Source organism: Alligator mississippiensis, chromosome 5, assembly GCF_030867095.1.
Source record: "Alligator mississippiensis isolate rAllMis1 chromosome 5, rAllMis1, whole genome shotgun sequence".
Classification (NCBI taxonomy): domain Eukaryota; kingdom Metazoa; phylum Chordata; order Crocodylia; family Alligatoridae; genus Alligator; species Alligator mississippiensis.
Window position 1 is genome coordinate 142,730,590 of NC_081828.1, and position 23,487 is coordinate 142,754,076.

At 45.6% G+C, this 23,487-nt stretch overlaps 1 protein-coding gene across 2 annotated transcripts in view; it reads left to right on the forward strand.

Annotated features, from left to right (window-relative positions):
• The window catches only part of OSBPL10 (oxysterol binding protein like 10), a 268,835-nt gene that overhangs the window by 241,619 nt on the left and 3,729 nt on the right, over positions 1-23,487 (forward strand). For both annotated transcript variants that reach the window (XM_019497986.2, XM_014603229.3), the window contains 3 exons: positions 18,270-18,456; positions 20,089-20,271; positions 21,468-21,621. In XM_019497986.2, coding sequence (XP_019353531.1) covers positions 18,270-18,456; positions 20,089-20,271; positions 21,468-21,621 — 524 coding nt within the window. The remainder of the gene's footprint in view (positions 1-18,269; positions 18,457-20,088; positions 20,272-21,467; positions 21,622-23,487) is intronic.

Here is a 23,487-nt window from a genome sequence, read left to right on the forward strand (position 1 = left end):
GATGCAGAAAGCATAGCCCTGGGAATTGAGGTTATTAGTTAATTTTGAGAGCATGTGGAGGTTGCTAAATGCTGTTCTGATTTTTGTTGTTGCTTTGTTCCATCTAATTGAGCACCAGCCATTTTTTAATCTTTATATTAAGATTTTTAGCAGGAGTGTGTGGTATGGATCTTCTGGCAGCTTTCTAAAAATTTAAAATCAGGCTTTAAAAACTTTAATGGATTTAGCAGGAGGAGGAAAAGAAGCTACCCTTTAGTCACAGTACATCCAGAAAGCAGCAATTAATGAATATTCTGTTAAGTGTTTTGCAACTCCTAAAATGTATGCTCTTTGATTCCTAATTTGGGCAAGCAGTTAGACTAGAATCTAGTCACTAGGGCTAGGGACAGACATTCAAAAAGCCCAAGCCTGGATTGTTCCAATCTTCGCAGGTTATTCTAACCTGCAGAGAATGAACTGATTTGCAAGTAGATAGACATTCACTTTTGATTCAGGAAATGTAGGCACATGCCTGCAGTGGCTCAGGCTAGAACAGGGGCGGGCAATTATTTTGGACGAAGGGATGCTTACTGAGTCTTGGCAAGCCATTGAGGGCCACATGACAGGCAGCCAGGGACAGATAAATATCAATTTTCTAAATTTTTAGGGGCCTCGCTGGCCAGATAAAATGGCCTAGCAGACCGCATTCAGCCCATGGGCCGCGTTTTGCCCACCCCTGGGCTAGAAACTTAGGGGTGGGAGCATTAGAGCAAGCCCTCCCTTCCCTTTCAAAGTGTTGAGCTGCGGGGCATGGCCTGTTAAACTGAAAGGGGGCATGGCCAGGACCCAGCAGGGTGCTATGATTAGGGAAGGGTTTTAATCCTCACCCTGGCCTGCACAGTCCACAGCTGGGATGTGCCTGGAGTGGGAGGGGGAAGCAGCACTCGCCAGGCTTCACCTTCTCCTTCCCCCTCTCGCTGCACAAGGGCAGGGAGTATTGCCAGACCCTGGCCCCCAGCTAGCACTCTGAAGCAAAGGGTAAGGGGGGAGGTGTAGGGAGGACTGTGACCAGTTGCTGGCTGGGGTCTGCTGTGGGAGAGGAGAAGGAGGGAGTGGGGGGGACCCTGCTTGAGCACTGAGTGGCAGGGGGAAGCCAAGCAGATGCTGCTATGCCTTCAGTCTCTACCTCCTCAGCCAGCCCAAGCTTTGGCTAGAGAGGAGAGGGGCAGGACCAGCTCTGCTTTCTGGAGCAGACGGCCCAGCCCAGGGTTGAAAAGCGTGCTAGGATGCTGGAGGGCTCTGATTTAACTTAAACCAGGAAGGGGTCTGGGACAGAAGTTCCATAAATCAGTTTGACCCAAATCAGTTAAGGCTGATACTACATTCAACCAGGGGAGGGGAGTTGGGTGTCCAAGAAGAGTGGTTGTTCCTTAAGGAGACGATTCTCCAAGCCCAAAGCGTGACGATCCCCATGCGGATCAAAGGGGGCAAGAGTGCTCAAAAGCCCCCATGGCTCACCAGAAGCATCCATGAATGCCTCAAAGCCAAAAAGGAGGCATACACCCCAGTGGAAGGGAGGGGCCATCATCAAGGAGGATTATACCTCCTTGGCTCGAGATTGTAGGGGGGCTGTTAGGAAGGCTAAAGCAGAGATGGAACTGAGACTAGCGACCCGGATCAAAGATAACAAGAAGTCCTTTTTTAAATACATGGTGGGTAAAAAGAAGGTGCTAAATAATGTGGGGCCTCTGCAGGACATGCTTGGTAATCTGGTGGTAGCACCAGATGACAAAGCTCATCTCTTTAACAGATTCTTTGCTTCCACTTTTCTGAGCAGGGACAGGGATATCCTCTCCACTGGGATTCAGGACGGACCCAGGGGAGGCACAGCCAGGCCCAGGGTCAGTGAGGACATAGTCAGGGAACTTCTGGAGGGACTAGATGCGTTCAAATCCGCAGGTCCTGATGATCTCCACCCCAGAGTGCTTAGGGAACTGGCAGAGGTCATTGCAGGACCCCTGGCACAGCTTTACGAGCACTCTGGTGAGGTGTCTGATGACTGGAAAAGGGCCAGTGTGGCCCCCATTTTCAAAAAAGGGAGGAAAAAGGACCCAGGAAACTATAGGCCCATTGGTCTTACCTTGGTCCTGGGGAAGATCTTTGAGAGAATTATCCTGGCACATGGCTGTGAGGGGCCAGCAGGGGAGTTTATGCTTAGGGGTAACCAACACGGGTTCATTAGAGGCAGGTTCTGTCTGACCAACCTGGTGGCCGCCTATGACCAGGTCACAAAAGCCTTAGACGCAGGTGTCGTGGTGGATGTAGTCTTCCTGGACTTTAGGAAGGTCTTTGACACTCTCTCTCACCCCATCCTCATTAAAAAATTAGGTGTCTGTGGTGTCGATGCCTACACAGTCAGATGGGTCGCAAATTGGTTGGAGAGCCGCACCCATAGTGTGGTGGTGGACAGGTCATTTTTGACCTGGAGGGATGTGGGCAGTGGGGTTCCCCAGGGCTCGGTCCTCGGGCCCGCGCTGTTCAATATCTTCAGCAATTTGGACGAGGGGGTGAAAAGCACCTTGTTCAAGTTTGCAGATGACACTAAGATGTGGGGAGAAGTGAGCACGCTAGAAGAGAGGGGCAGGCTACAACTTGATCTTGACAAGGTACAGAGGTGGATGGATGAGAATAGGATGGGTTTCAATACAGACAAGTGCGAGGTGTTGCACCTGGGGAGGAAGAACCAGCAGCATACCCATAGGCTGGGGAACTACCTTCTTGTCAGCACAGAGGCAGAGAAGGATCTTGGTGTCGCTATTGATTCCAAGATGAACATGGGCCGCCAATGTGGGGACGCGGTCAGGAAGGCTAACCGCACCTTGTCATGCATCCATAGATGCATCACAGGCAGGTCCAAGGAGGTGATCCTCCCACTCTATGTGACACTGGCCAGGCTGCAGTTGGAGTACTACGTCCAGTTCTAGGCGCTGGACTTCAGGAGGGATGTGGACAGCATCAAGAGGGTCCAGAGGAGGGCCGCTCGCATGATTAGGGGGCAGCAGGGCAGGCCCTATGAGGAGAGGCTAAGGGACCTGAACCTGTTCCGCCTCCACAAGAGAAGGCTGTGGGGATCTTGTAGCTGCCTATACACTTGCCAAGGGGGGCCAGCAGGTGGTGAGAGAGTCCCTGTTCCCCCGAGCACTACCGGGAGTAGATTCAGGCTAGATATCAGGAGGCACTACTTCACAGTCAGGGTGGCTAGGAGCTAGAACCAACTTCCAAGGGAAGTGGTGCTTGCCCCTACCCTGGGGGTCTTCAAAAGGAGACTAGATAATCACCTTTCCTTTATAAGCATCCTTTCCTGGCCATGCCAGGGGGTCGGACTAGATGATCTGCTTCGGTCCCTTCCGACCTTACCAACTATGAAACTAGGTTTATCTTAAACCAGTTTCAGCCATTTTGAAACTGGCGTATGTGCACTGAACTTAGGTTCTGTTACAGATTTAAACCAGTTTCTGATCACTTAAACCAGTTTATGTGTAATTTCTGTCCTTAGCCTAGATTTCCTACTTCTGTATGATTCTGTGAACTCAGCACTGTCCTGGCACTTTCTTTAACAAGTTTCATTTTCTATTAGAAATGGTCTGTCTGTGACTGTAAAACAAAGAACGCAGCACAAGGCATTTTAAATGCTTATGACATGATAGGAGATGGAGTCCAGTAATTATGTTTTGCCTGTGTGAGTCAATTTTAGCCATCGACACTCTGCAGTCATGTCTGCTTTTGTCCAGAACAAACGCTTATTCTCATCTGTTATCTGATGAATAATACAGATGGAGTGTGAGGAGCCTGTTACATTAGGAAACTGCTCTGGGCCATTTATGACCCACGTACCATTTGTTGTTCATATTGATCCCTAAACAATCGGAAGGAAGCATTAAATTGCACATGTCTCTTCTGCAGTTAATAATTACATTATTGACCTAGAATCTCATCTGTGTATTTCATCAATGCATGTTACAGGAAAATCAATTCATGAAGTACAGGATGGGTGAGAGGTGGACATGTTACAGCCAAAAGGGTATGGTAACAAAACAACTTGCTTTAAAGTCAGTGCAAGAATCCTTGAATATATTGTGCTGTATTTTGGGAAAGAAATAAGACATGCTAAAAACTGATGATGAGATGAGTGAGACTGAAAATAGAATTGGTAGCTGCTACATAAAACAGATGTTGAACTAAGTGGTAGGGAATAATCTTAGAGGAGGAAGTTTGAAATTCCAACTTTACTTTGGGGATTAATCTTTATCACTTTGAAAAATCACGTGTGTTAATATGTTGTTCCAGTAGTACTTTGTTATCAACAAGGATCCTGGTTTTCTCTGATTAAAAATTTGCAAATTCTCTGATTAAAAACCCCAAATCCATGATAAAAATTAAAGGCCCCCCACAGTCCCTCCCAGTGCTGCTAGTGCCCAGCACTCCTCCCCTCCCCCCCAGTCTCAACAGTCCTCCTGATGCCCCTCGCAACAAGCCCCCAGACATGCAGACACAGACACTGACACCCACTCCAGCAGGTAAGTGTGTGTGGGGGGAAGGAGTGGGCAGGGCAGGGGAAAGGGAAGGTGCTGGGGGATAGATCAAGAAAGGGGGGGTGTGCACCTGTGCCCACGCCCAGGAGCAGGGCCGGGGGATGAGGGCAGGGGTGCCACTCTGTGGGCCACACATGCTGGCCGGCCTGACAGGAGGTTTGCACACGGAGGCTTCCACCACAACTCTGCCACTGCACCCTGCACTGCCATCCCATGGCCACTTGAACGGCTTTGTGGGCAAGTGGTGCAGGGCGTGGCAGCATCAGTGCAGTGGCAACCACCTTGTGTGGGCCACATATGTACCACCCGGCTGGAGGGTGACACGGGGTGCTTGCACGCAGTGCCATGCCCTGCAACCGGCTGTACGACTCGGTGGCTGTGTGGGGTGGTGGTGGCTGCATGCAGGGTGGGGGGGCTTTGTGGGCAAGCGCTGCCACCACAGAGCCATGCCCTTTGCCCCTGGATCCTAGAGGTAAGTGGAGCTTGGGGGCCATGGGGCAGGGCTGGGGGCTGAGGGAGTGGGGGTGCTGCCAGCCCCAGGCAGCACATTGCAGGTGGGAGCAGGGCCAGGGGATGAGGGCAGGGGTGCCCCTCTGCGGGGGGCTTTGCGGGCAAGTGATTCGGGGCACAGTATGGTGGTGCCTGCCGTGTGTGGGCTGCATACATGCTGCCTGGCCACCTGCCCAGCAGAGGGGGAGAGGGAGGCTGGCATGCAGCTGGAGCCATGCTTGGAGTGGTGCAGCCGGGGCAGCAGCACAGCGTGGGGTGGTGGCTGCGTGCTGCCTGGCCACCACCACGCTGCTGCTGCCGCCTGGCGACTGGCTGCACAGCTCCAGGCATGGCTCCATGGCGTCAGCGGGAGACTTTGTAGGCAGCGGCCGTCACCACTATCACAGGCCTCCAGGTAAGTGGCAGCTGCTGCTGCATGCAAGCCCAAGCCCTTGCCCCCCCCCCCCCCAACGCCCCTATCTCTCGCCGTGGCTGCAGAGTCGGCCATGGAGCTGTGCTGCGGCCGCATGCCAGTCTCCCTCTCCCCCTCACCCGGGTGGCATGTGTGCGGCCTGCACATGGCGGGCACACCAAACCGCGCCCCGTATCACTTGTCCGCAAACCCCCCCTGCAGAGGGGCACCTCTGCCCTCACCCTCTGGCCCTGCTCCCAGCTGCGATGTGCCACCTGGGGCCGGCAGCATCCCCCGCTCCCTCAGCCCCCAACCATCTTCTCCAGCCCTGCCCCATAGCCCCACTTACCTCCATGCTCCAGGGGCGACAGGTGAGTCTGAGCCTGAGCCCAGCCTTGGCTGCCTCAGAGGCTCAGGCCCTGCCCTCCCCACTCTCCCTCCCCCTACCACCAGGGATGGGGGTTTCCTGCCCTTTTTGCAATTGGCTCTTGCAGGCTGGAGCTGTGCCAGCCTGCAAGAGCTCTGTGCAAAAGCGGAGAATCCGTAGATTTCTCTGCTAAAAAGAGAAATCTGCGTTTTCTCTGATTTAAAAACAGGGAATCCGTGGTTTTCTCTGTTTTTCTGTGGGAAACAGAAAACCCAGATCCCTGGTTATCAAAGTCTTATATAATTAGTGAGAGAGAGTATTTTTCCTTTCTTCCAGTATGCTTACTTGGTGTGTGACAGTTAGTTTTATGTAGTCATTTTTACTCTTTCCTGGGCTAGGAGTGCCTTCTAGATATCTGTACTGTTTTGAGAGATTCTGCAGTGTAAAGAGAGGGAACAATACTGAAAACCACAGCATCTTTTAAAATTCTTTAATTTTAAGTGCTTATGTTTGTAATCAAAGCAAAAATGTTGATGAACTGAAGATTCCCTGAAGCATCAATGGAGTTAAAGAATTTAAAAAAAAATTATTTTTTCTAAAAATGTGTGTTATTTAGATATAGATGTAATATATTAAATATTATATTTATATATATTATATCGCATTGTATATAATACTATATGTAGTATATATTAGGGCTGTATGAAGTTTTGGTTGCTGATTCGATTTGGAGGAGATTTGTCCTGATTCGGCAGCTAAATCTCCAAATCCAAATTGAATCAGGAAGGAGACCCTTTAATTTCTCTGAATCGAATTGGAAGCCTCCAAATTAATTCGGAGAGATTCGACGATTGGGCCATAGACACAGCTTCGGCCATAGACGCAAGTTTTTGTTTGTTTTTTTCTACATACCTCAAGGTACCAGGTGTGGCTTGTGAATGCTGAGATGCTGGGGTGGATGGAGCCATCCCATGGGAGCATGTGGGGGCGGGGGGGACGGGAGGGTTCCGACATGCTCGGCAGTGAACCCGGAAGCAGACCAGAAGTACTTCCGGTTCACTTCTGGGTCTGCTGCGGAGCATGCGGGGTCTTCCCCCCACCCCGCTGGCTTGGTGACTGGTGCCTCCTGGGCTTGGGGGGGGATACCCGGGTTTCCCCTGCAGCTGATCACTGAGCCGGTGGATCACGGGGGGTGGGGGGTGCATCTCCTGTGAGCTCAGTGGCTGACCTGGGAGTACTTCTGGTCCACTTCCAGGTCTGCTGCTGAGCATGCTCCTGTGGGACGCTCCATTTGCCCCACCATCTCGGTGTTCACGAGTCACGCCTGGTACGTCGAGGTACATAGAAAAAACATAAAGTTGTGTCATAGCTTTTAGGGTCAGAAGGGGACATTTAGATCGAGTCTGACCTCCTGCCCTGGGCAGGAAAGAGTGCTAGATTTAGATGACCCCAGCTAGGTGTTTGTCCAATCTCCTCTTAAATACCTCCAAGGAAGGAGACAGTGCCACCTCCCTTGGAAGCGTATTCCATATTTTGGCAACCTTCACAGTGAAGAATTTTTTTCCTGATGTCCAATTGAAATTTGCTTTCCTTCAGTTTGTAGCCATTGTTTTAGTTACCCCAATGGGCGCCCTGGTAAACATTGTGGCAGAAATGCCACCGTCTGTGTCCCTCTCCAGAAATCTGTCTCTGCCAGCATGAGAGGCTGGTGTTGAATTCCTCAGGGAAGGGGATCTTCCTCCCTGCCTCCATGACAAAAGCCTGGTGCCTTGGATGTGGATTTTCTGGTCACCTGGGGAGGGGGAGGGAAAATCCCCCGCTCACCGGCCCAGGTGACTTGTGATGCTTTTTAAATTGGTTGGCTAGTGGCCAGCACTGGCAGCTTTGATTGGACCGGGCTGCTGAGTTCAGAAAGGTTATTTAAAGGCCCGGTCCAGGAAGAAGGCAGCCATGCGGTCATTGAAGTGAATCTGAAACTGGGAGAGGAGCTTCACCATCTGAAACAGGCTCTCTCCTCATAACCACATGCTCAAAGAGTGCCCTGCCTCCAGAGGAAAACTCCAACCACCTCTGGATGATGCATGTGAGTAAGCTACTCGAGATTTGACTAGATATTTAGCTTATAGTAACTCAGATGCATGATCAAAAGGCTACCTCAGCCATACTGGTTTGCTCTATGGGGATTCCACTGATTCCTATGATACTGCTCTACCTTTTACCCTGTTTTCACCCTACCCCCTGTAATCAATAAAGTTCTCCTTGTGACCGGTGTGGGAGACTTATTGAGGGGTGGGTCTGAATTATGCCGAGGAGGCCCCTTAGGTCTGTGGACTAAGGGAGACTTTCCTATTAAGCCCCTGATTTGGAAAAGTGCCCCAAGTGCCTGTATTGGGTCTAGTACCAAGTGGGTGATCAGGCCTGTGTTTTCCAAGGTGTGCAGAGCTAGAATTGAGTCCAAAGCCTTGGATGGTGGCAGTGGGAACCCCAGGCTAGTGGGTGTGCTCCAGGGAAGGGGTCGGCCGGACGTGAGGCACCCCAGGGAGGCACTCGGAGCCTGGAAGGTGGTCGGGCGCAGTGAGGTGGGCAGCTCAAGGCAGGAGCGCCCCCTACTGGCCCGCCACAAACATTGTATCCCCTATTTCCTGCTGTCCCCTGCTGATGAGTTCGTAGACGACCACAAAATCACTTCTCAGCCTTCTCTTGTGGAGGCTGAAGAGATTTAGGTCCCTCAATTGGTCCTCATAGGGTTTTCCCTGTAGGCCTTTAACCGGATGGGTGGCTTTCCTTGGAACCCCTTCCAGTTTATCTACATCCCTCCTGAAGTGGGTGCCAAAAACTTAACGCAGTACTCCAGCTGCAGTGTGACCAGTGCCACATAGAGGGGAAGTATCACCTTCCTAGACCTGTTTGTGATGCACCTACTTATGCGAGAAAGACTACGGTTAGCTTTACTGACTGCTTCAACATATTGGTGACTTATATTCATCTTGGAGTTAACTATGACTCTGAAGTTGTGCTGCTTAGAATGGTGTGCAAACAGTTGCGCCAGTGCTTCCGCTATGACTCCAGCTAATTCCCTAAGTACCCTAGGGTGAAGATCATCAGGGCCTGTTGACTTAAATACATCCTACCCCTCCAGGTGCCCTTTTACTAGGTCAGCACTAACAGTTGGTGGGTTGGTATCTATTTTGCGCTTACCTGAAGTCCCATTGGGATGCATGCTTGTATTCATGCCTGGGAACACAGATGTAAAGAAATCATTTAGGAGCTCTGCTTTGGCCATCCTATCTGTTACCAGTTGCTCTAGTCCATCTTGAAGTGGCCCTATGTTACCCTGCACTTTCTTTTTGCTTCCTATGTATTTAAAGAATGATTTTTTGTTATCTTTAACTTTTGCTGCCAGCCTAAGCTCCATTTTTGATTTTGCTCTCCTCACTGCTTCCCTGCAAGCTCGAGCCAAGCAGGTAGACTCCTCCTTGGTGGCTGCCCCCTGCCTCCATAACCTGTAGGCCTCTCTCTTCTCCTCCAGACTCTCCTGGATTTCCCTGTTCAACCAAGAGTGTTCCTTTACTCTTTCTCCCCCCTTAATGTGTACTGGGATGGTTCCTTTCTGTGCCTGCAGGGTCAGTCCCTTGAGAAATGCCCACCCTTTCTGGACTCCCATCTCTCCAATGCTTTTGCCCGTCAGTCCCTCCCTAACTAATTTCCTGATCTTGTTGAAGTTGGCCTTCCTGAAGTCTAGCACTTCAGCCCTACTAGTTATTTTCCCCACCTTTGGCCGGATAGTGAACTCTATCAATAGGTGGTCACAATCCCCTAGGTTACCTTGTACCTGCAGGTCCCCCACCAAGTCATCCCCTGTGGCCAGCACCAAGTCTAGAAAGGCATTTCTCCTAGTGGGAACGTTTACATCCTGTGATAGGTGAAGGTCCTGTAAGTAGGTTAGAAACTTATGGGAATGGGCAGACCTGGCTGCCTGTTCCTCCCAGCAGGTGTCTGGGAAGTTTAGGTCACCCATGACAGCCAGGTCCTTTGAGCGCACTGCCTCTGAGAGCTGTCTCGAGAATTCTAGGTCTAACTCATCCTGATGGTGTGAGGGTCTGTAATAGACCCCCACTACCAAGTCTCTTTCTCCCTGACCCCCCCTGTAATCTGACCCATAGTACCTCAATTTGCCCTTCTTCTAGGCCTAACTTGACTATAGAAGATGTATATTGCTCCTTAACATAGAGAGCAATGCCCCTCCCACCTTTTTTCCCCACTCTATCCTGTCTGTACAGCCTGTAGCCCTCAATGCCCACTGCCCAAATCTATGACCGAATCACAGATTCTCTGAATTGGAATCAAATCTTCAGATTTGGCTGAATTGAATCAGGACAGTGATCTGAATCAGCGAATTGAATCACTGTCCCCCAAATCAGACTGAATCCGAATCGAATACAGCTTGCTTTGCACACCCCTAGTATATACGATATATTTTTACGTATATGATAACTGTGTGTGTGTAAAATTAAAGATCCAGGACACATTATTTAAAAAGTCTTTATCATAAGCCAGGTATATTAAAAAGGTTGCATCCCTTCAGTCCACAGTATGTTTCTGTTTTTTGTATTTAAATTTTGAAGATTTAAAGTGTTTGGGAAAAGACCTGAGTGTTGTGACAAGATTAATCCTCGTTATTATAATCTTGTTATAGTTTCCCCTTTGCATTGGAAAAAGGGCATATGGCACTAAGTCAAGCTATGAAGGCAGTACTAGCTTTAACTTAGTGGTGCTTGATGTTTGGCCTTTACAAGTGAAGGAGAGTGGAAGGATACTTGCCTTTATAAGGGTAAAGTATTGGAAATCTACAATCTGGTTTATATTCCCTACCATGTTAGGTAGGTCATCTTTCCAGTGAGCTGGTAGTACATGTCCCTTTTCAAATATCACACTGTTAAATTAGACTTAAAATGTTAGTGTACATGTCCTTTCCAGCCTATTGATATCTGCAGCACTAGCTGATTTCTCTTTGGTGTTTCTTCTGTCAGTTTGAATAAAAGCTTTTCCTTTTGTCTATTTGGAATCACCTAAATAGCTTGTGTGAAACACTGATATACCAAGAAAACTTTGACTTTACACATTACTCTAAAAGAACCAAATAAACAAATGAACAAAAACAGAACATACAGTAAGTTTTATTTGTATATGTTGAAGGTGATGTCTTTGTATTGCTCTTAAAAATATTATTTAATATGCACATGCATACACAAACATGCAGCACCCTCTGCTTTCTCTTTAGCTCTTTTCTCCAGTAAAGAGAGAACTTTGTTTCAGAGGTAGGACAGGTGAACCCTGAGAGAGAAGCATCTCTAGATGAACTAAATCTAGGGTGCTCAAACCCTAACCCACAGACTGAATTTGGCCCATAGAGCTGTGTCAGCAAACCTGCAGAGCTCCCCCAAATGTCTGGGAATTTGGAAGCAAAGAAACACTTCTAATATTTTATTGCTGCTCTTCTGCTGCCAAATTTTCAGGGCCAGATAACATGTCCCCGCATGTGAGATTGGGTTGGTGCATGACTGGAGCAGGTGAAGTCGGGGTGATGCATGGCCAGATTGGGGCATGTGGGATCTGGCCTATGGACTGACCCCAAGCCACTCATTTGGTCTAAAACTAATCTGGCACCAGATTTTGTTTTCTTTACACCCTTCCCCCCACCTCAACCCACTCCAGCAGTGAGTACAGAGCTTGACCAATTTGGTGATCTCTCTTTCTTGACCACAAAGCCACCACTGTGGAAGTTACCCTAACAATTAGGCTGCTCCTTGGGAACAAATGGATTCAAAGGACAGAAGGAGCCATTGTAATGGGATTAGTTTTGACTTCCAGTAGTATTTCAGGCAGTATGACTTCCCTGACTTGATTCTGTCTTGAAGCCCAAGAGCTGTGGCTGACTTGGAGTCTCTCTCTTAAAATCAAAACCAGGTCTTATCTTTACATTTGCAGTGATGGAAAACCTACTACTGTCCTTGGTAAATTCTTTTCGATGGTTGTTTATCTTCTATGCTAATAAAATCAATGGAAAGCATGAGCCTGTTGGGAATGTAGAGCAGCAGTGGTTGTTCTCTTGACTTTCAGGATCCACCTCTATCCTCTCTATATTTTCTTACTGTCAGACAACACCACTATGATGTATGCTGATTACCAACACTTAACCTTGTTTTTCTTGGGAAGAGTTCTGAGATGCACATAGCTCTCCACGTATGAATAATAAAACATCATGGTCTACTTAACCATGAAGGAAATAAGCAAATCAGTTGTCCCTAAACCTTTATATTTATAATCTGATTAAAAGCATTTGAGGTGCTTATTATTTTATACCACTGTAGAATCCATATAATAAAGATTCTGTTGCATGTTGTATAACTTGGTTTCAGTTTGCCTGGAAACTGGTTCAGTGCCGTGAATTTCAATCTGTCTTTTGAAATTTTGGGTTTAGCTAGGGTTTAAACCATGTGTCTGCCAGCGTATTTGCAATAGTCATTTGGTGTGAACTTGTTTTTGCTAAATTTTCCCAACTTTAAAATATGTACCTCAGTGTGATATTTTTCCACTCTACTCTCTTAAGGCAGCTGTGGGAATTAGATTGATCTAAAGTTTGTTTTTTACTTGCTACTTTTAAATTTTAAAAACCTAGCACACAGAAGGAGAAGGTGCATGTCTATAGTACCAGTCTCGTCGGGGGCGGGTGTGTGTATGCACGCATGTGTCAGGGAGGAAGAGGTATTGTGCCTGTGCATGCATGTGTGTGGGAGTTGCTCCTAAGTTCCCCCTACATGTTGTACTTCAGGTGTGATTAACTAGGTAATTGCACGTTAAGTTCTGACCCAGCTTACACACTCAACCAATTAATGGCATGATAAAACAAGCAATAAGCTATGAAGTTTTATCAACAAAAAATGTGTAATTTTGTAGCTGGTTATACTCATGCTGTTAGTTGAACATGTGGCCAGTGCTCCCCTGTGCTGGGAGCTCCATAGACTGAGGGGTGCACCACCTGCTGCCAGCCCCACACCTAACTAGATAGATAGCTAAATGAAAGCTATAGAGCCAATATCAGGACTTTTTATGTAGGAATAATGGACGTGTGTGCATCCATTAATGTTCGTACATAAAGGTCCTGACATTGGCTCCATTGCTTTTGTAAGGGCAGTTTTTGCAAACTGGTAGATACTAGGGCTGTGCATAGCTTCGTTTGCTGATTTGATTCAGAGGAGATTTGGCCCAATTTGGTGGCCAAATCTCTGAATTTGAATTGAATTGGGAGACCAGTTAAAAGGTCTGAATCAATTTGAAGCCTCCAAATCTATTCAGAAAACATTTGGCCAGTCCCTGCTTGCTGCTGCAGGGAGCTGGACCTGGGCTCCATGCCAGTAAGTAGGGGCCAGGGGGGCCTGGAGGAGTGGGGAGAGGACCATGGGGGGACCCCTGCCTGCTTCCCCCAGCCCTCTGAGTAGTCCCCGACCCCCACCTGCTTTTCCAGCCCCATAAATGGCTGCCCCGCCCAGCCCCAGCATCCTGGCACTAAAAAAAAAAAAAAGCGCTCACTGGCTGCTGCAGCAGTCTTTTGGGGCTTGCGGCAGAGTTTCTCCCATGCAGCGTGGGGCAGTGGGGATTGCCACCCCCTCCTCCCCCTGCCTGACAGGAGCCAGTGAGTGCGTGGCTTTTTTTTTTTTTTTAAGAGCCAGGACACTGGGGCCGGGTGGAGCAGCCATGGATGGGTCTGGGAGAGCGGGTGGGGGATGGGGCCTGCTCGATTTTGGAAATTTGGCTGATTTAGTGGTGGCTGAATCTCCGAATCAGATTCCGCCAAATAGATTCGGGACAGTGATTTGAATCACTGTCCCTTAAATCAGCCGAATCCAAAGTGAGTACTAGCTGCTTTGCACAGGTTTAGTAGATACTGCTTTTAGATAAGAAATGGGCCTACATCAGTATAATGCTTGTGACCTTGACTTTTCTCCTTTGGTCATGTGTGGTAAAATTCCTTATTAGATAAATGACATGGAGATTTGGGGTAAAGTCCACTTAGAGAATGTTACTTATCAAAGTCATCTAAGGGTAGATTCAGGATTGTATTTCCCAAATATATTTATTTGTTTTCATAAATTGAGCCTCTGTCAGTTTAAAGACAACCCAGGATTTTGTTTTCTGTTCTCTTTTTTTTATTATCTGTCTTAGTGCTTCTGACTGTAATAAATGTCCTCTCCCTTCCTCCCCTGCACCCACCCTCATCCATATTTCTTTTATTAGTCAGTGTCAGACTGAGATAGCTGCAGTGAGAAGTGACAGGCTAATGGGATATGCTGAAAGCTGGTTATTCTCTCTTCATAAAACACAAGCCTCATAAAGTATCTTATTAGTTAGCTCTTCACCCATGTTTTCTCGCATACTTTCTATTATGGATGTTGGCATCTGTCACCAGCAGCTGGGACTCAGAGTTGTCCAATTCATAAGGATTGGGTTTAGAGGGAGTAGGCTTGAAGTGGAATTGCAAGTTAATAGACCTAAAGAAAACTCTTTTGGTCAGCACACTAGACTAACATTTAAAATGGGGATAGGGCTTTGACAGAGTGTATAAATTGGGAAATAGACGAGTTTGTGTAAAAGGGAGTATTAAATATTTGGGGTGTACTGTAGGTGGTGGTGATCTTCCTAAGGAGTCAGATATTATTCCTAATTTGGGAGTTCAGATGTCTGTATTAATATTAAATACTGTATTAACATTGCATTTGTGTCAGATGGCATATCACAAGGATTAGTAGGTAGGAAGAAAATCTACTATGTATTTCCCCTTATTTCCTTGTAAAGTCAATATAATTTTTAGAAACCTCCTTGGCAGGTGGAGAAGGGGAAGAAGGATTTTTTCAAAATGAAGGTAAACTTGTTTTTAATATCTACAGCAAAGCAACTCTGGTGTCATCCCTGCAGGAGCTGATTTAGTATTAAACATTTGACACAGAACAAGATTCACTTTCAGATTTGTAAAGGATGATATACACTGATAATCTCTGCCAGGTGGGCAGTCCTCCTAAATGGTCAGGTATAAAATGTGTTCTAAATAAGCTGCTTGTCTCTAAGAGTTGGACTTGAAAATCATAAAGAAGCTAAGTTATAATGTTGCATGTGTTTGAACTCCTTGGGGGAGAGACAATAATGGAGGTACAATAATCTGTATGTGAGACATTTTAAGATGTGTCCTAAACAATCTCACCAGTTAAGTGTGATTAGTTGAAATGTGACTTGAACCTGGCATTTTAAAAGTAGTAAGGGGAAACTGTCTTAAAAGTAGAATTTAAGCCAGCCTGTGTAAAATTTAGGCACTTTGGGTGTTTATACTGATGCCCTGGGAGGTGGGGGATGGGGGAGAGGTGCTTTAATTAGAGCAGCGAGGCTCTGACTAAACTGCCCAGTGTGACACATGTACCAGCATCTCTGCACTGCAAAAAGGTGGTGGTGGTGCTTTAACTGAAGCTTCTCAAACGAGCTTTAGTTAGTGTCCCACCGCCATTCTTCAACATGCTTCAACACACCATTCTTCAGGATGCTGATACACGTGACACTAGATTCTGCTGGGGTGCAGTAATTACCACGCTCCAGCAGACTCAGTTAATCGAGTCTGCATGTGTATAGGCGCCCTTTCTGTTAAGACTTGAATGTGAAAGATCTATTTGCTTTAATGCTGATTTACTGGTCTGCCATTGGTTTCCCCCTTCATCTTGGGAGAGTAAATCCTTAGCAATAAGGCAGTCACTAACAGGTGAGGAAATGGTAACTACAGTTATATGGCATGTTTCTGACAGGGTGACAGTGATTTCTTCCCAATAGTTTGTTCTCAGAAAAGTGTATAGCTCAGGTTTACTGTAATATTTCAGGCTGTTAGGCTGGCAGGATCTTCAGTTATTGACGCTAGCCTAAGAGTATGGCATATTACACTGGAAAGTTTGGGCCCTCCAAATGCAGTATAGTTAGTTTGTTACTTTCCTGTGTTTCTTATTCATTGTCATCTCACCTCCCAGGCACTCTGTAGTTCTCTTCAGGGGGTAAAGGTGTCAACTGTTTTGTTATTGGCAGATTGAGGCTTTGGAGTGGCAGAATGAGTGGTTCTGAAAAACCGTGATGATTGTTATACTTCTCTGGGTGGATCATTTCTAGTCTCATGGTGTCTAAACCTTAGAAGCCTTCTTACTGTAGTCGGTCCTCTGGATTGAAATACCACATTTTAAATAAAGGCCACATATAGACATTCAGTTTCTCCAGAAAGAGTTGCTGCTGTCCCAGGAGAAACCACAAGTATACAGGTACTTGGGGAATTTTTTTTTTTCTCCCAAAGCAAAAATGTTCACTCCAGGAGAGAAATAACCCAGCAACAACCAGGGTTAAATCACTTCCAGAAGAATTTCTCTTGGGAGAGCGAATGTCTGCACGTGTCTCTTCTGAGAGAAGCCACAGGAGAGTCCTCCACCAACCCAGGGTGCATTTCTCCCGTCCTCTCCCTCCAGAGAAACAGAGTGAACTCTGCTGTTCCAGCCAAACTGGGAGCAGGACACCCCCCTACACAATCCCACATTGCGCTGCTGGGAGATCAGCAAATCGGGCCTGCCCTGTGCACTGCAGCCTTCTGTTTCTAGTCAGACTGAAGGTATCTGCAGAGCATGCCAAGATGTGTGCCCAGGGCCCCCCTGCCAGGGCAGCATCACCACTGCAAACTGTCTGCTCTTCAAAGGCTCAGCAGTCGAATGTTTGCTCAGGCATCTCTGGGCAAGCTTTTCTCCCGGGGAAAACAAAACTGGGAGAATTTTCCCAGATCATTTGAACGTGTGTACACAGCCAAAGCTGTATTGGAGCTTTTTCCTTTTAAGCTTTGAATCCTTCAGATCAGTGTTGATATACTAAGAATATTTATAATGTCCTGGCCCTATATTGGGGTTTTCCTCTGTAAATTGCTTTACAGAAGTTTGTGTGATTTATTTCCCATTTTACAAATTAAAAAAACCGATAATGAATACCAATGATTTCCTAATTTTTTGCGACTTTTTCACCTAATGGTAAGGGTGTTGGGATGAATCATATTAGTATCAAGGCTTTTATGTCCAGTTTGGTTTCACATTTTTATCTGATGGTCAAAAATTCTCTGAATTCTAAGAATCTACTCTGTAGGGTTTTCTTTCTTTCTTTTCCCCGCCTTTCAATCTGTTGCCAAGAAATTTTTCAAAGCCTCTCTGTGCTCAAAGGAAACTAAATATAAAAGAGGGGAAAGTAAGGGGGAAAATGTAAAAAAGCCCCATCAAAATAAGTTCAAGTAACCTTTTCTTTTTTTGCGACTGGCCTTATAGGTGAACAGCTAAGAATATTTGTTGTTGTAGAATTAATTAGTGTGGACTTATGTTGATCACTTCCCTACTTACTATACTTGATTAGTGCTGTATCTTGTCTTGAAATACCAGTGACTAATGGTGGGACAGAGCTGATTTGGTATCTTCTGAGTGTTGGTGCAGGCCAAGGTAGAGAGATTGTGTGATCAGGCAGGGGGTTCCCTTAAATAGCTTAGAAAATTCCTGTTCCCTGCTGTTGATGCCCCCCGCTAGAACCAGTCTGCTGAAGGGGCAGTTGGAAAACTGCTTTAAGTCTAAGACAAAGAAGCTGATGGGAAGTGAGGGGAACGACTTGGTGGCAGTACATAGAATGCAAAATGACTGAAGGCCACTCAGATGTGTGCGACAACATCATCATCAGAAATTGCACTTACTCTGCCCTGTTAATTGTCATTTGAATAAAATCCAGAGTTGCAAAAAGGCCTTTTGCTTGAGCCAGAGTCCTTTGGCAGGAGTTCTGCTGTGTTTCCGGTTTCTGAGGGCCTTTTTGCAAAGTAATTTTGGGCGGCTCCTCTGCACATGAACACATGAAACTGGTTTTAAGCTCTCATTATGCAGCTCAGTTACAGCACTTCAGGGTAGGATTCTCTCTGATCCATGTTACCCAGCTAATATGGAACTATACTAAGCCACACTTTAGTGTGAATACTGCACCTTCCCCCCTCCCCTGCTGGCCTGGATCAGGCTTTCTGCCCCCCTGCAGCTCCCCCCACTTACTTATAGCTACCCATACTGTCTGTCCCAGGAAGCAAGCAGGGAAGCCCAGACTGGGAGGGGTGGTAGATTCTTACCTTTTAGTCCTTTAGGCCCCTGTTGGCCTGAAGTGTGGCTGCTCCAAACGTGAGCTAGCACTAAACACCAATCAACAATCGTGCGTCTTAGTGTAAGGTGCAACAAAGCCCTGAGTTTGTGTACTAAGTTTTGATGGCAGAGACAGCCAGTTGGGGGCAGGCTCCCACTGGTAACTTACTGTTTCACTTTCAGCCTCTCTTTCTGCCCCTCCTCCCCCCCAGGTGTTCTTTACTTGATGGATCACGAAGAAGAGTATGTCTTCACCCTGCCCAGTGCCTATGCTCGTTCTATACTTACCATTCCCTGGGTTGAGCTTGGAGGTAAAGTCACTATTAACTGTGCCAAGACCGGCTACTCGGCTACTGTCACATTCCACACCAAGCCTTTCTATGGAGGAAAAGTTCACAGGTATTGAAACAACTGCTTATTGGCTGCTTGGCCTACTTGTGTAGTGCGTTTTGGGGGAAAAAGCCAAAGAAGTTGTGTCCGGAAGCTTGCAAAGAACTTTTTTCCAACTACTCAGTTGATCTAATAAAAGATATCACATCTAGCTAAAGAACCTTGCCTGCCTATATTTCTTGAAATTGTGCAAGTAATGCTGTGTGGGATTGGTCTTGGCTTGGAGTCTTGACTGCGTGCTGCATACAGTTTTTTTTCTATTACTGTCTCTGAAGCAAAATACAAAACAAGAGTGACTGATTGTAGAAAAACCTGCAGCACATTTTTTTGGAAGTATTTAACACATTGCAATGCACTCCTTCAGGACATTGGTCTCAAGGGAAGTAGTATAAGCATTTCCTTACCTGAAAATACACCACCTATTTGATCTCTAAAAAATCTTGGTCTTTGTCTTGTAAACATGTATGGTACAGGTCACTGTGTGCAAATTTCTCCCATCACTTGTGTTCCTGCAGCCTTCTGGCTGGGTGTACACAGACTCTTGGTGCTTCCCTTACGGAATTGGGTTCTGTGGATTGCTGAATAAGGGAGGGAATTGATCAGGGAAAGTGTTTCTCTGCACTGTAATAGCTCTTCTAGCAGGAAGCACGTGGCTAACCACTCTAGATTCCCTTTGTGGGGTGTAGAGATGAGGCCATGTGCCTCCTTGTCATTGCTGGGAAGAGGGTTTAGATGATCTCTTTCCCTCTTGGCTCTCCTGTGAATAGATCATAATGTTGATAGGATTCTGAAGCCTATTGGGCTGGGGCATTTTGTGCAGGTTCTTTTTTGTTTAATTCCATCTACATGCTCTTGAATACCTACAGAAAACACAAGCGCAAATGGCTGACTGTTGCCAAAAATATCAGCACTGACCATTTGTGCACGGTGGTATTGTCAGGTGCTGTGGAGTAGGTGGAGACCATCGAGCAGGGGAAATTGGGAAGTTTTGTAAGGTGCATTTTCAGATGTCTGGTTTGCTCTACTAACAGAAGGCAGAGAGCCAAAATTACCTCTGGTGTATTTGCTAGTTGTTTACAAAATAAATCCCAAATCTTCCAGCAGCTGTTTGTCTGCAGGGACCATTTCAGAGCATGATCCCTCTCTGGCTTGTAAGCCAGGTCCCTAGCAGCCAGTGGTGGGATAAATATTTACACCAGAGTAGCATTCACTTTTCTCACCTGGCTATAATAATACTAAGGTACTGGTAGGTCAGGCTTTGTGCTTTTCAATCTTGACATCCCTTTAATGTAATATTAAGGGTCTCTTGCATAACCACACCAAAGCAACAAAATTCAGTTACAGCAGAAAACCTCTGACTGTTTCTTAATTCAAATGAGTTCACTTATATCTGGAAGAGGAGGAGGAAGAATATTAGAAGGTATGGCTGAAATATCAGCACAGCTTTACCATGTGAGGCCTGTGCTTGTGTTTTTTTTTTTTTTAGGGACAGAAATCAGATTCCCGTTTTTTACTTCGACTAATGCAAGAATATACTTGAACTTTGAAAATTAACTTGGAACCCTAGTGGCTGATAACCTTTCTGACGTGTTGCAAAAAAATAACCTGTATATTTTACCATGTTTGTCTTGCTTTAATCAGGGTTACAGCAGAAGTGAAACACAATCCCACCAGTACCATTGTTTGTAAGGCACAAGGGGAGTGGAACGGCATGCTGGAATTTACATACAGCAATGGAGAAACCAAAGTGATTGACACCACCAAACTGCCAGTTATCCCCAAAAAGATTAGACCAATAGTGAAACAAGGACCATTGGAATCAAGGTGAGAATATGGGCATGATGCTATTCTGATTATGAGGATGAGATAAAAACAGTAAGCAAGCTTTATGACCAAGTGTACCCCTTGCATTCTATAGTTCTGGATGGATACATGGATCTTTCCAGAGCCAATAAGCTGTACTTTTAAAATGTTATTTCTGTTTTAATATTTCCCCAAAGGAAAATTTGTGAGGGAGAGAAGCCCATAATTCCCTGGTGCCTGTTTTATGTTTATGACCCCAGCAAGTATATTATTACCATTCAGTCTCTGAACACTTACTGTTACTGCTTTTAAAATAAAATGCTCACTTTAACGCTATTGAAAATTACATTAAAATGTTATGACAGCTTTTGGTCAATGTTTTTTGCACGTCACACAATCTTTCTAAGTAATATTTGGTTGCCATGCTATTGAGGGACATTTTATGTGGATATTATCAAACGTGAGGGCCAAATTTGATTCTAACTGAAAACAGTTGCAAGAAGTGTAAGAATACAACACTGTAAGGGACCTCTGGGGTTCTAGTACCCTAGTAAAGATTGTCATCAATATTTTTCTCTTTTTCTTTTAATAAAGTTGTTTAGAAATAAAAGCATTTTAAAGTAATATCAATGCAAAAAGACTGTATTGCCCTTCCTCTGCTAAGTGCGCCAATAGGTCTGTGTCCTTATCATAAATCTATACCAGATCTGGAAAAAGTAGCCATCAAAACTCTAATGATTAGCAGATATTAAGGCCAAATTTTCAAGAACTGAAAACTCAGCAGCTCCCATTCAGGCATTTAAATGAAGTGAGAGAGTGGGAGCAGAACCCTTCTGGAAATTTGACCCATAGTTTGAAGGGGTGGATTGTAAAAACCTCCGCTTGCTAAAAAGATGGTAGTGGGGTGGGGGGAGGGTTCTACAGGAAATTATTTTAAGCTTAAGTAATATAAGCAAGACATTAAATCACAAGTAGTAGTAGTTGTTTGTGTCTATTGTTGGTATCTATTAAAGTGTAATGAAAATGATTGATTAGATGGTGATAATTAAGAATATTAGATAATGGCACAAGTAGAGTAGTGAATGGAGAATGCACCACTCTTCTAGTAAAGAGGATGAGCAAGTTTCCACTATACATTTACCCTACCAAGAGCTTTGTTGGGTCTGAGGAGCTCTAATTCAATCTTGTCTGTGTGTTGTCTGTAATCAATCACTCAGGCATCTTTGGCAGCACGTTACCAGTTGTCTGAAAGAAGGCAATATTGATGCAGCAACAGAGCACAAGCACCGCCTTGAGGAGAGGCAGCGAGTAGAGGAGGGGCAGCGTGTGGCTATTAATGCTCTTTGGAAACCAAAATACTTTACCAGAGAGGTAATGTGAATCCCACAAAGCATTTCTTTGCTATTTTGAGACTAAGATAGAGTGTAATGGAGCCTCTTGTCTATTGGAAGTGTGTTAGTGCAAACAGTGAGAATCAGCTTTTGATTTAAAAAAATTTTTTTTTATATAACATGGTGATCATGTGGCTAGAAATGCAGTGATCTTTCCAAACTTTGGCTCTTAAAAATAGAATTTGTAACCATTGTTCGTTTTCCTTCACCCTGCCTTTAGTTGGAGGTAGGTAAGCCCAGATGTTGAAGAATGGTTGCTTAGCCTTTGTTTAGATTTTTGGCCATTAAATAAGTAGCTTTGATTCTCTGCAGTGCTAGCTATCCATTAACCTGGCAGCCAGTAAATTGAAGTGAATGGGAGCTGTGAATAATCAGCCAGGAATTTGACTATCAGTGTATATGAGAGGCATCTACACATGGCTTTAGATGCCTAACTAAAATAGATGTTTTGGTTTAGTTTCTACTTCATGAGCATTTGGTATCCTGTTAGTAATTTCCTTTATATAGTCTGAGCAGTGCTGATTGTTTATTACTGTTCTGCTAGCATACAGAAACCCAAAGGAGTTCAATGTTAAAACAGCTACATGAAAGAACGGTAGAGATTTTTAGAAAAAACCTGTCACTTCCTAGAAAGAATGGATCTGATAGAGAATAACGCTTAGAATACTATTTTTAGCAATGCGTAGAAACCCTTCTTCCTACTTGGCTTTTTCTAAAACGATTACTTGTAGCTACATGGCTGTCATTTCAGACACCAACCAAGCACTGCAACAGATGCCAGCATAGGTGCAGTACTGCAGTGCTTCTGCATATGAATAGTATCTTTGAAATCTATGGGAACTGTTTATGTATATAAAATCACTTTCGTACAACATGTTTGCACAGTGGGAGCAGCAAGAAGCAATTCACAGGCCTTTTATTGCTCAATGCTGGGTTTCACTGCCAGTATCAGCAACTTTTGGGATTCTCCACATACTATATTTATTTGAATACAGGATGAGTTTCCCCCACACCCTGCCCCACCCTGAGTCAGCAATGGGAAAAAGCCCCACCCCTCATCTTAGATTCACATAAAAGGAAACCTCATTAAATACATTGTCTATCCTTTAAACTACTGCCAAAAGCAGCATGTGCTTAGAAGTGGAAACCAACTATGAAGTTGATTAAATGCAGCTAACACTAAGCATGACTATAAAACCCTTTTTTTTTCTCACATGGCCCATATTGGGCATACATACTGGTGGGAATGTACCACAAGGACAGGTTAGTGCAGCCCTTCTGAATAAAATATATAGGAGTGCCCACTGTGTGCAGTCCCCCTCAGCGCCAACTCTCTTTTTCAAGTCATGGTGAGCCACAACATTGAATACATTTCAACTTCCTTTTCACTCCCACAGCTGGGCTGCATCTTTCTTTCCCATTTCCAGTGATTCTTATTTTTTCACTAGCCTTAAATATCTGGCAAACATCAGGGGGCCTCAAACAGTTCACCCAAAATCCCTCTGTTGCCCCCTCTCTCAGCCTGTTGCAAACAAGCTTAACCCCAGCCTCTATGAAGTGGAGCCAGACCAGGTTGCCTACCTCATCTGCATATACATTTTAGGAGGATCCCAGGACTTGTGACAAGAACACTTGGTTCCAGTGGGGGCTAATTAGCACATGGATCCTTAGTGTGTTGGGTGGGGGGTTGATATCTGGAGCATGCACACGTACTGAGCTGTGCCGAGCTATGGGGTCCCCATGACTTGAAACACAGTTCACTCTGCTCTGGCCTAGCCAGTGAACTATATGGTAAGTTGTGAGCCTTTGGGGTTTGGACTAATACCACAGTCTGTACTATATATAA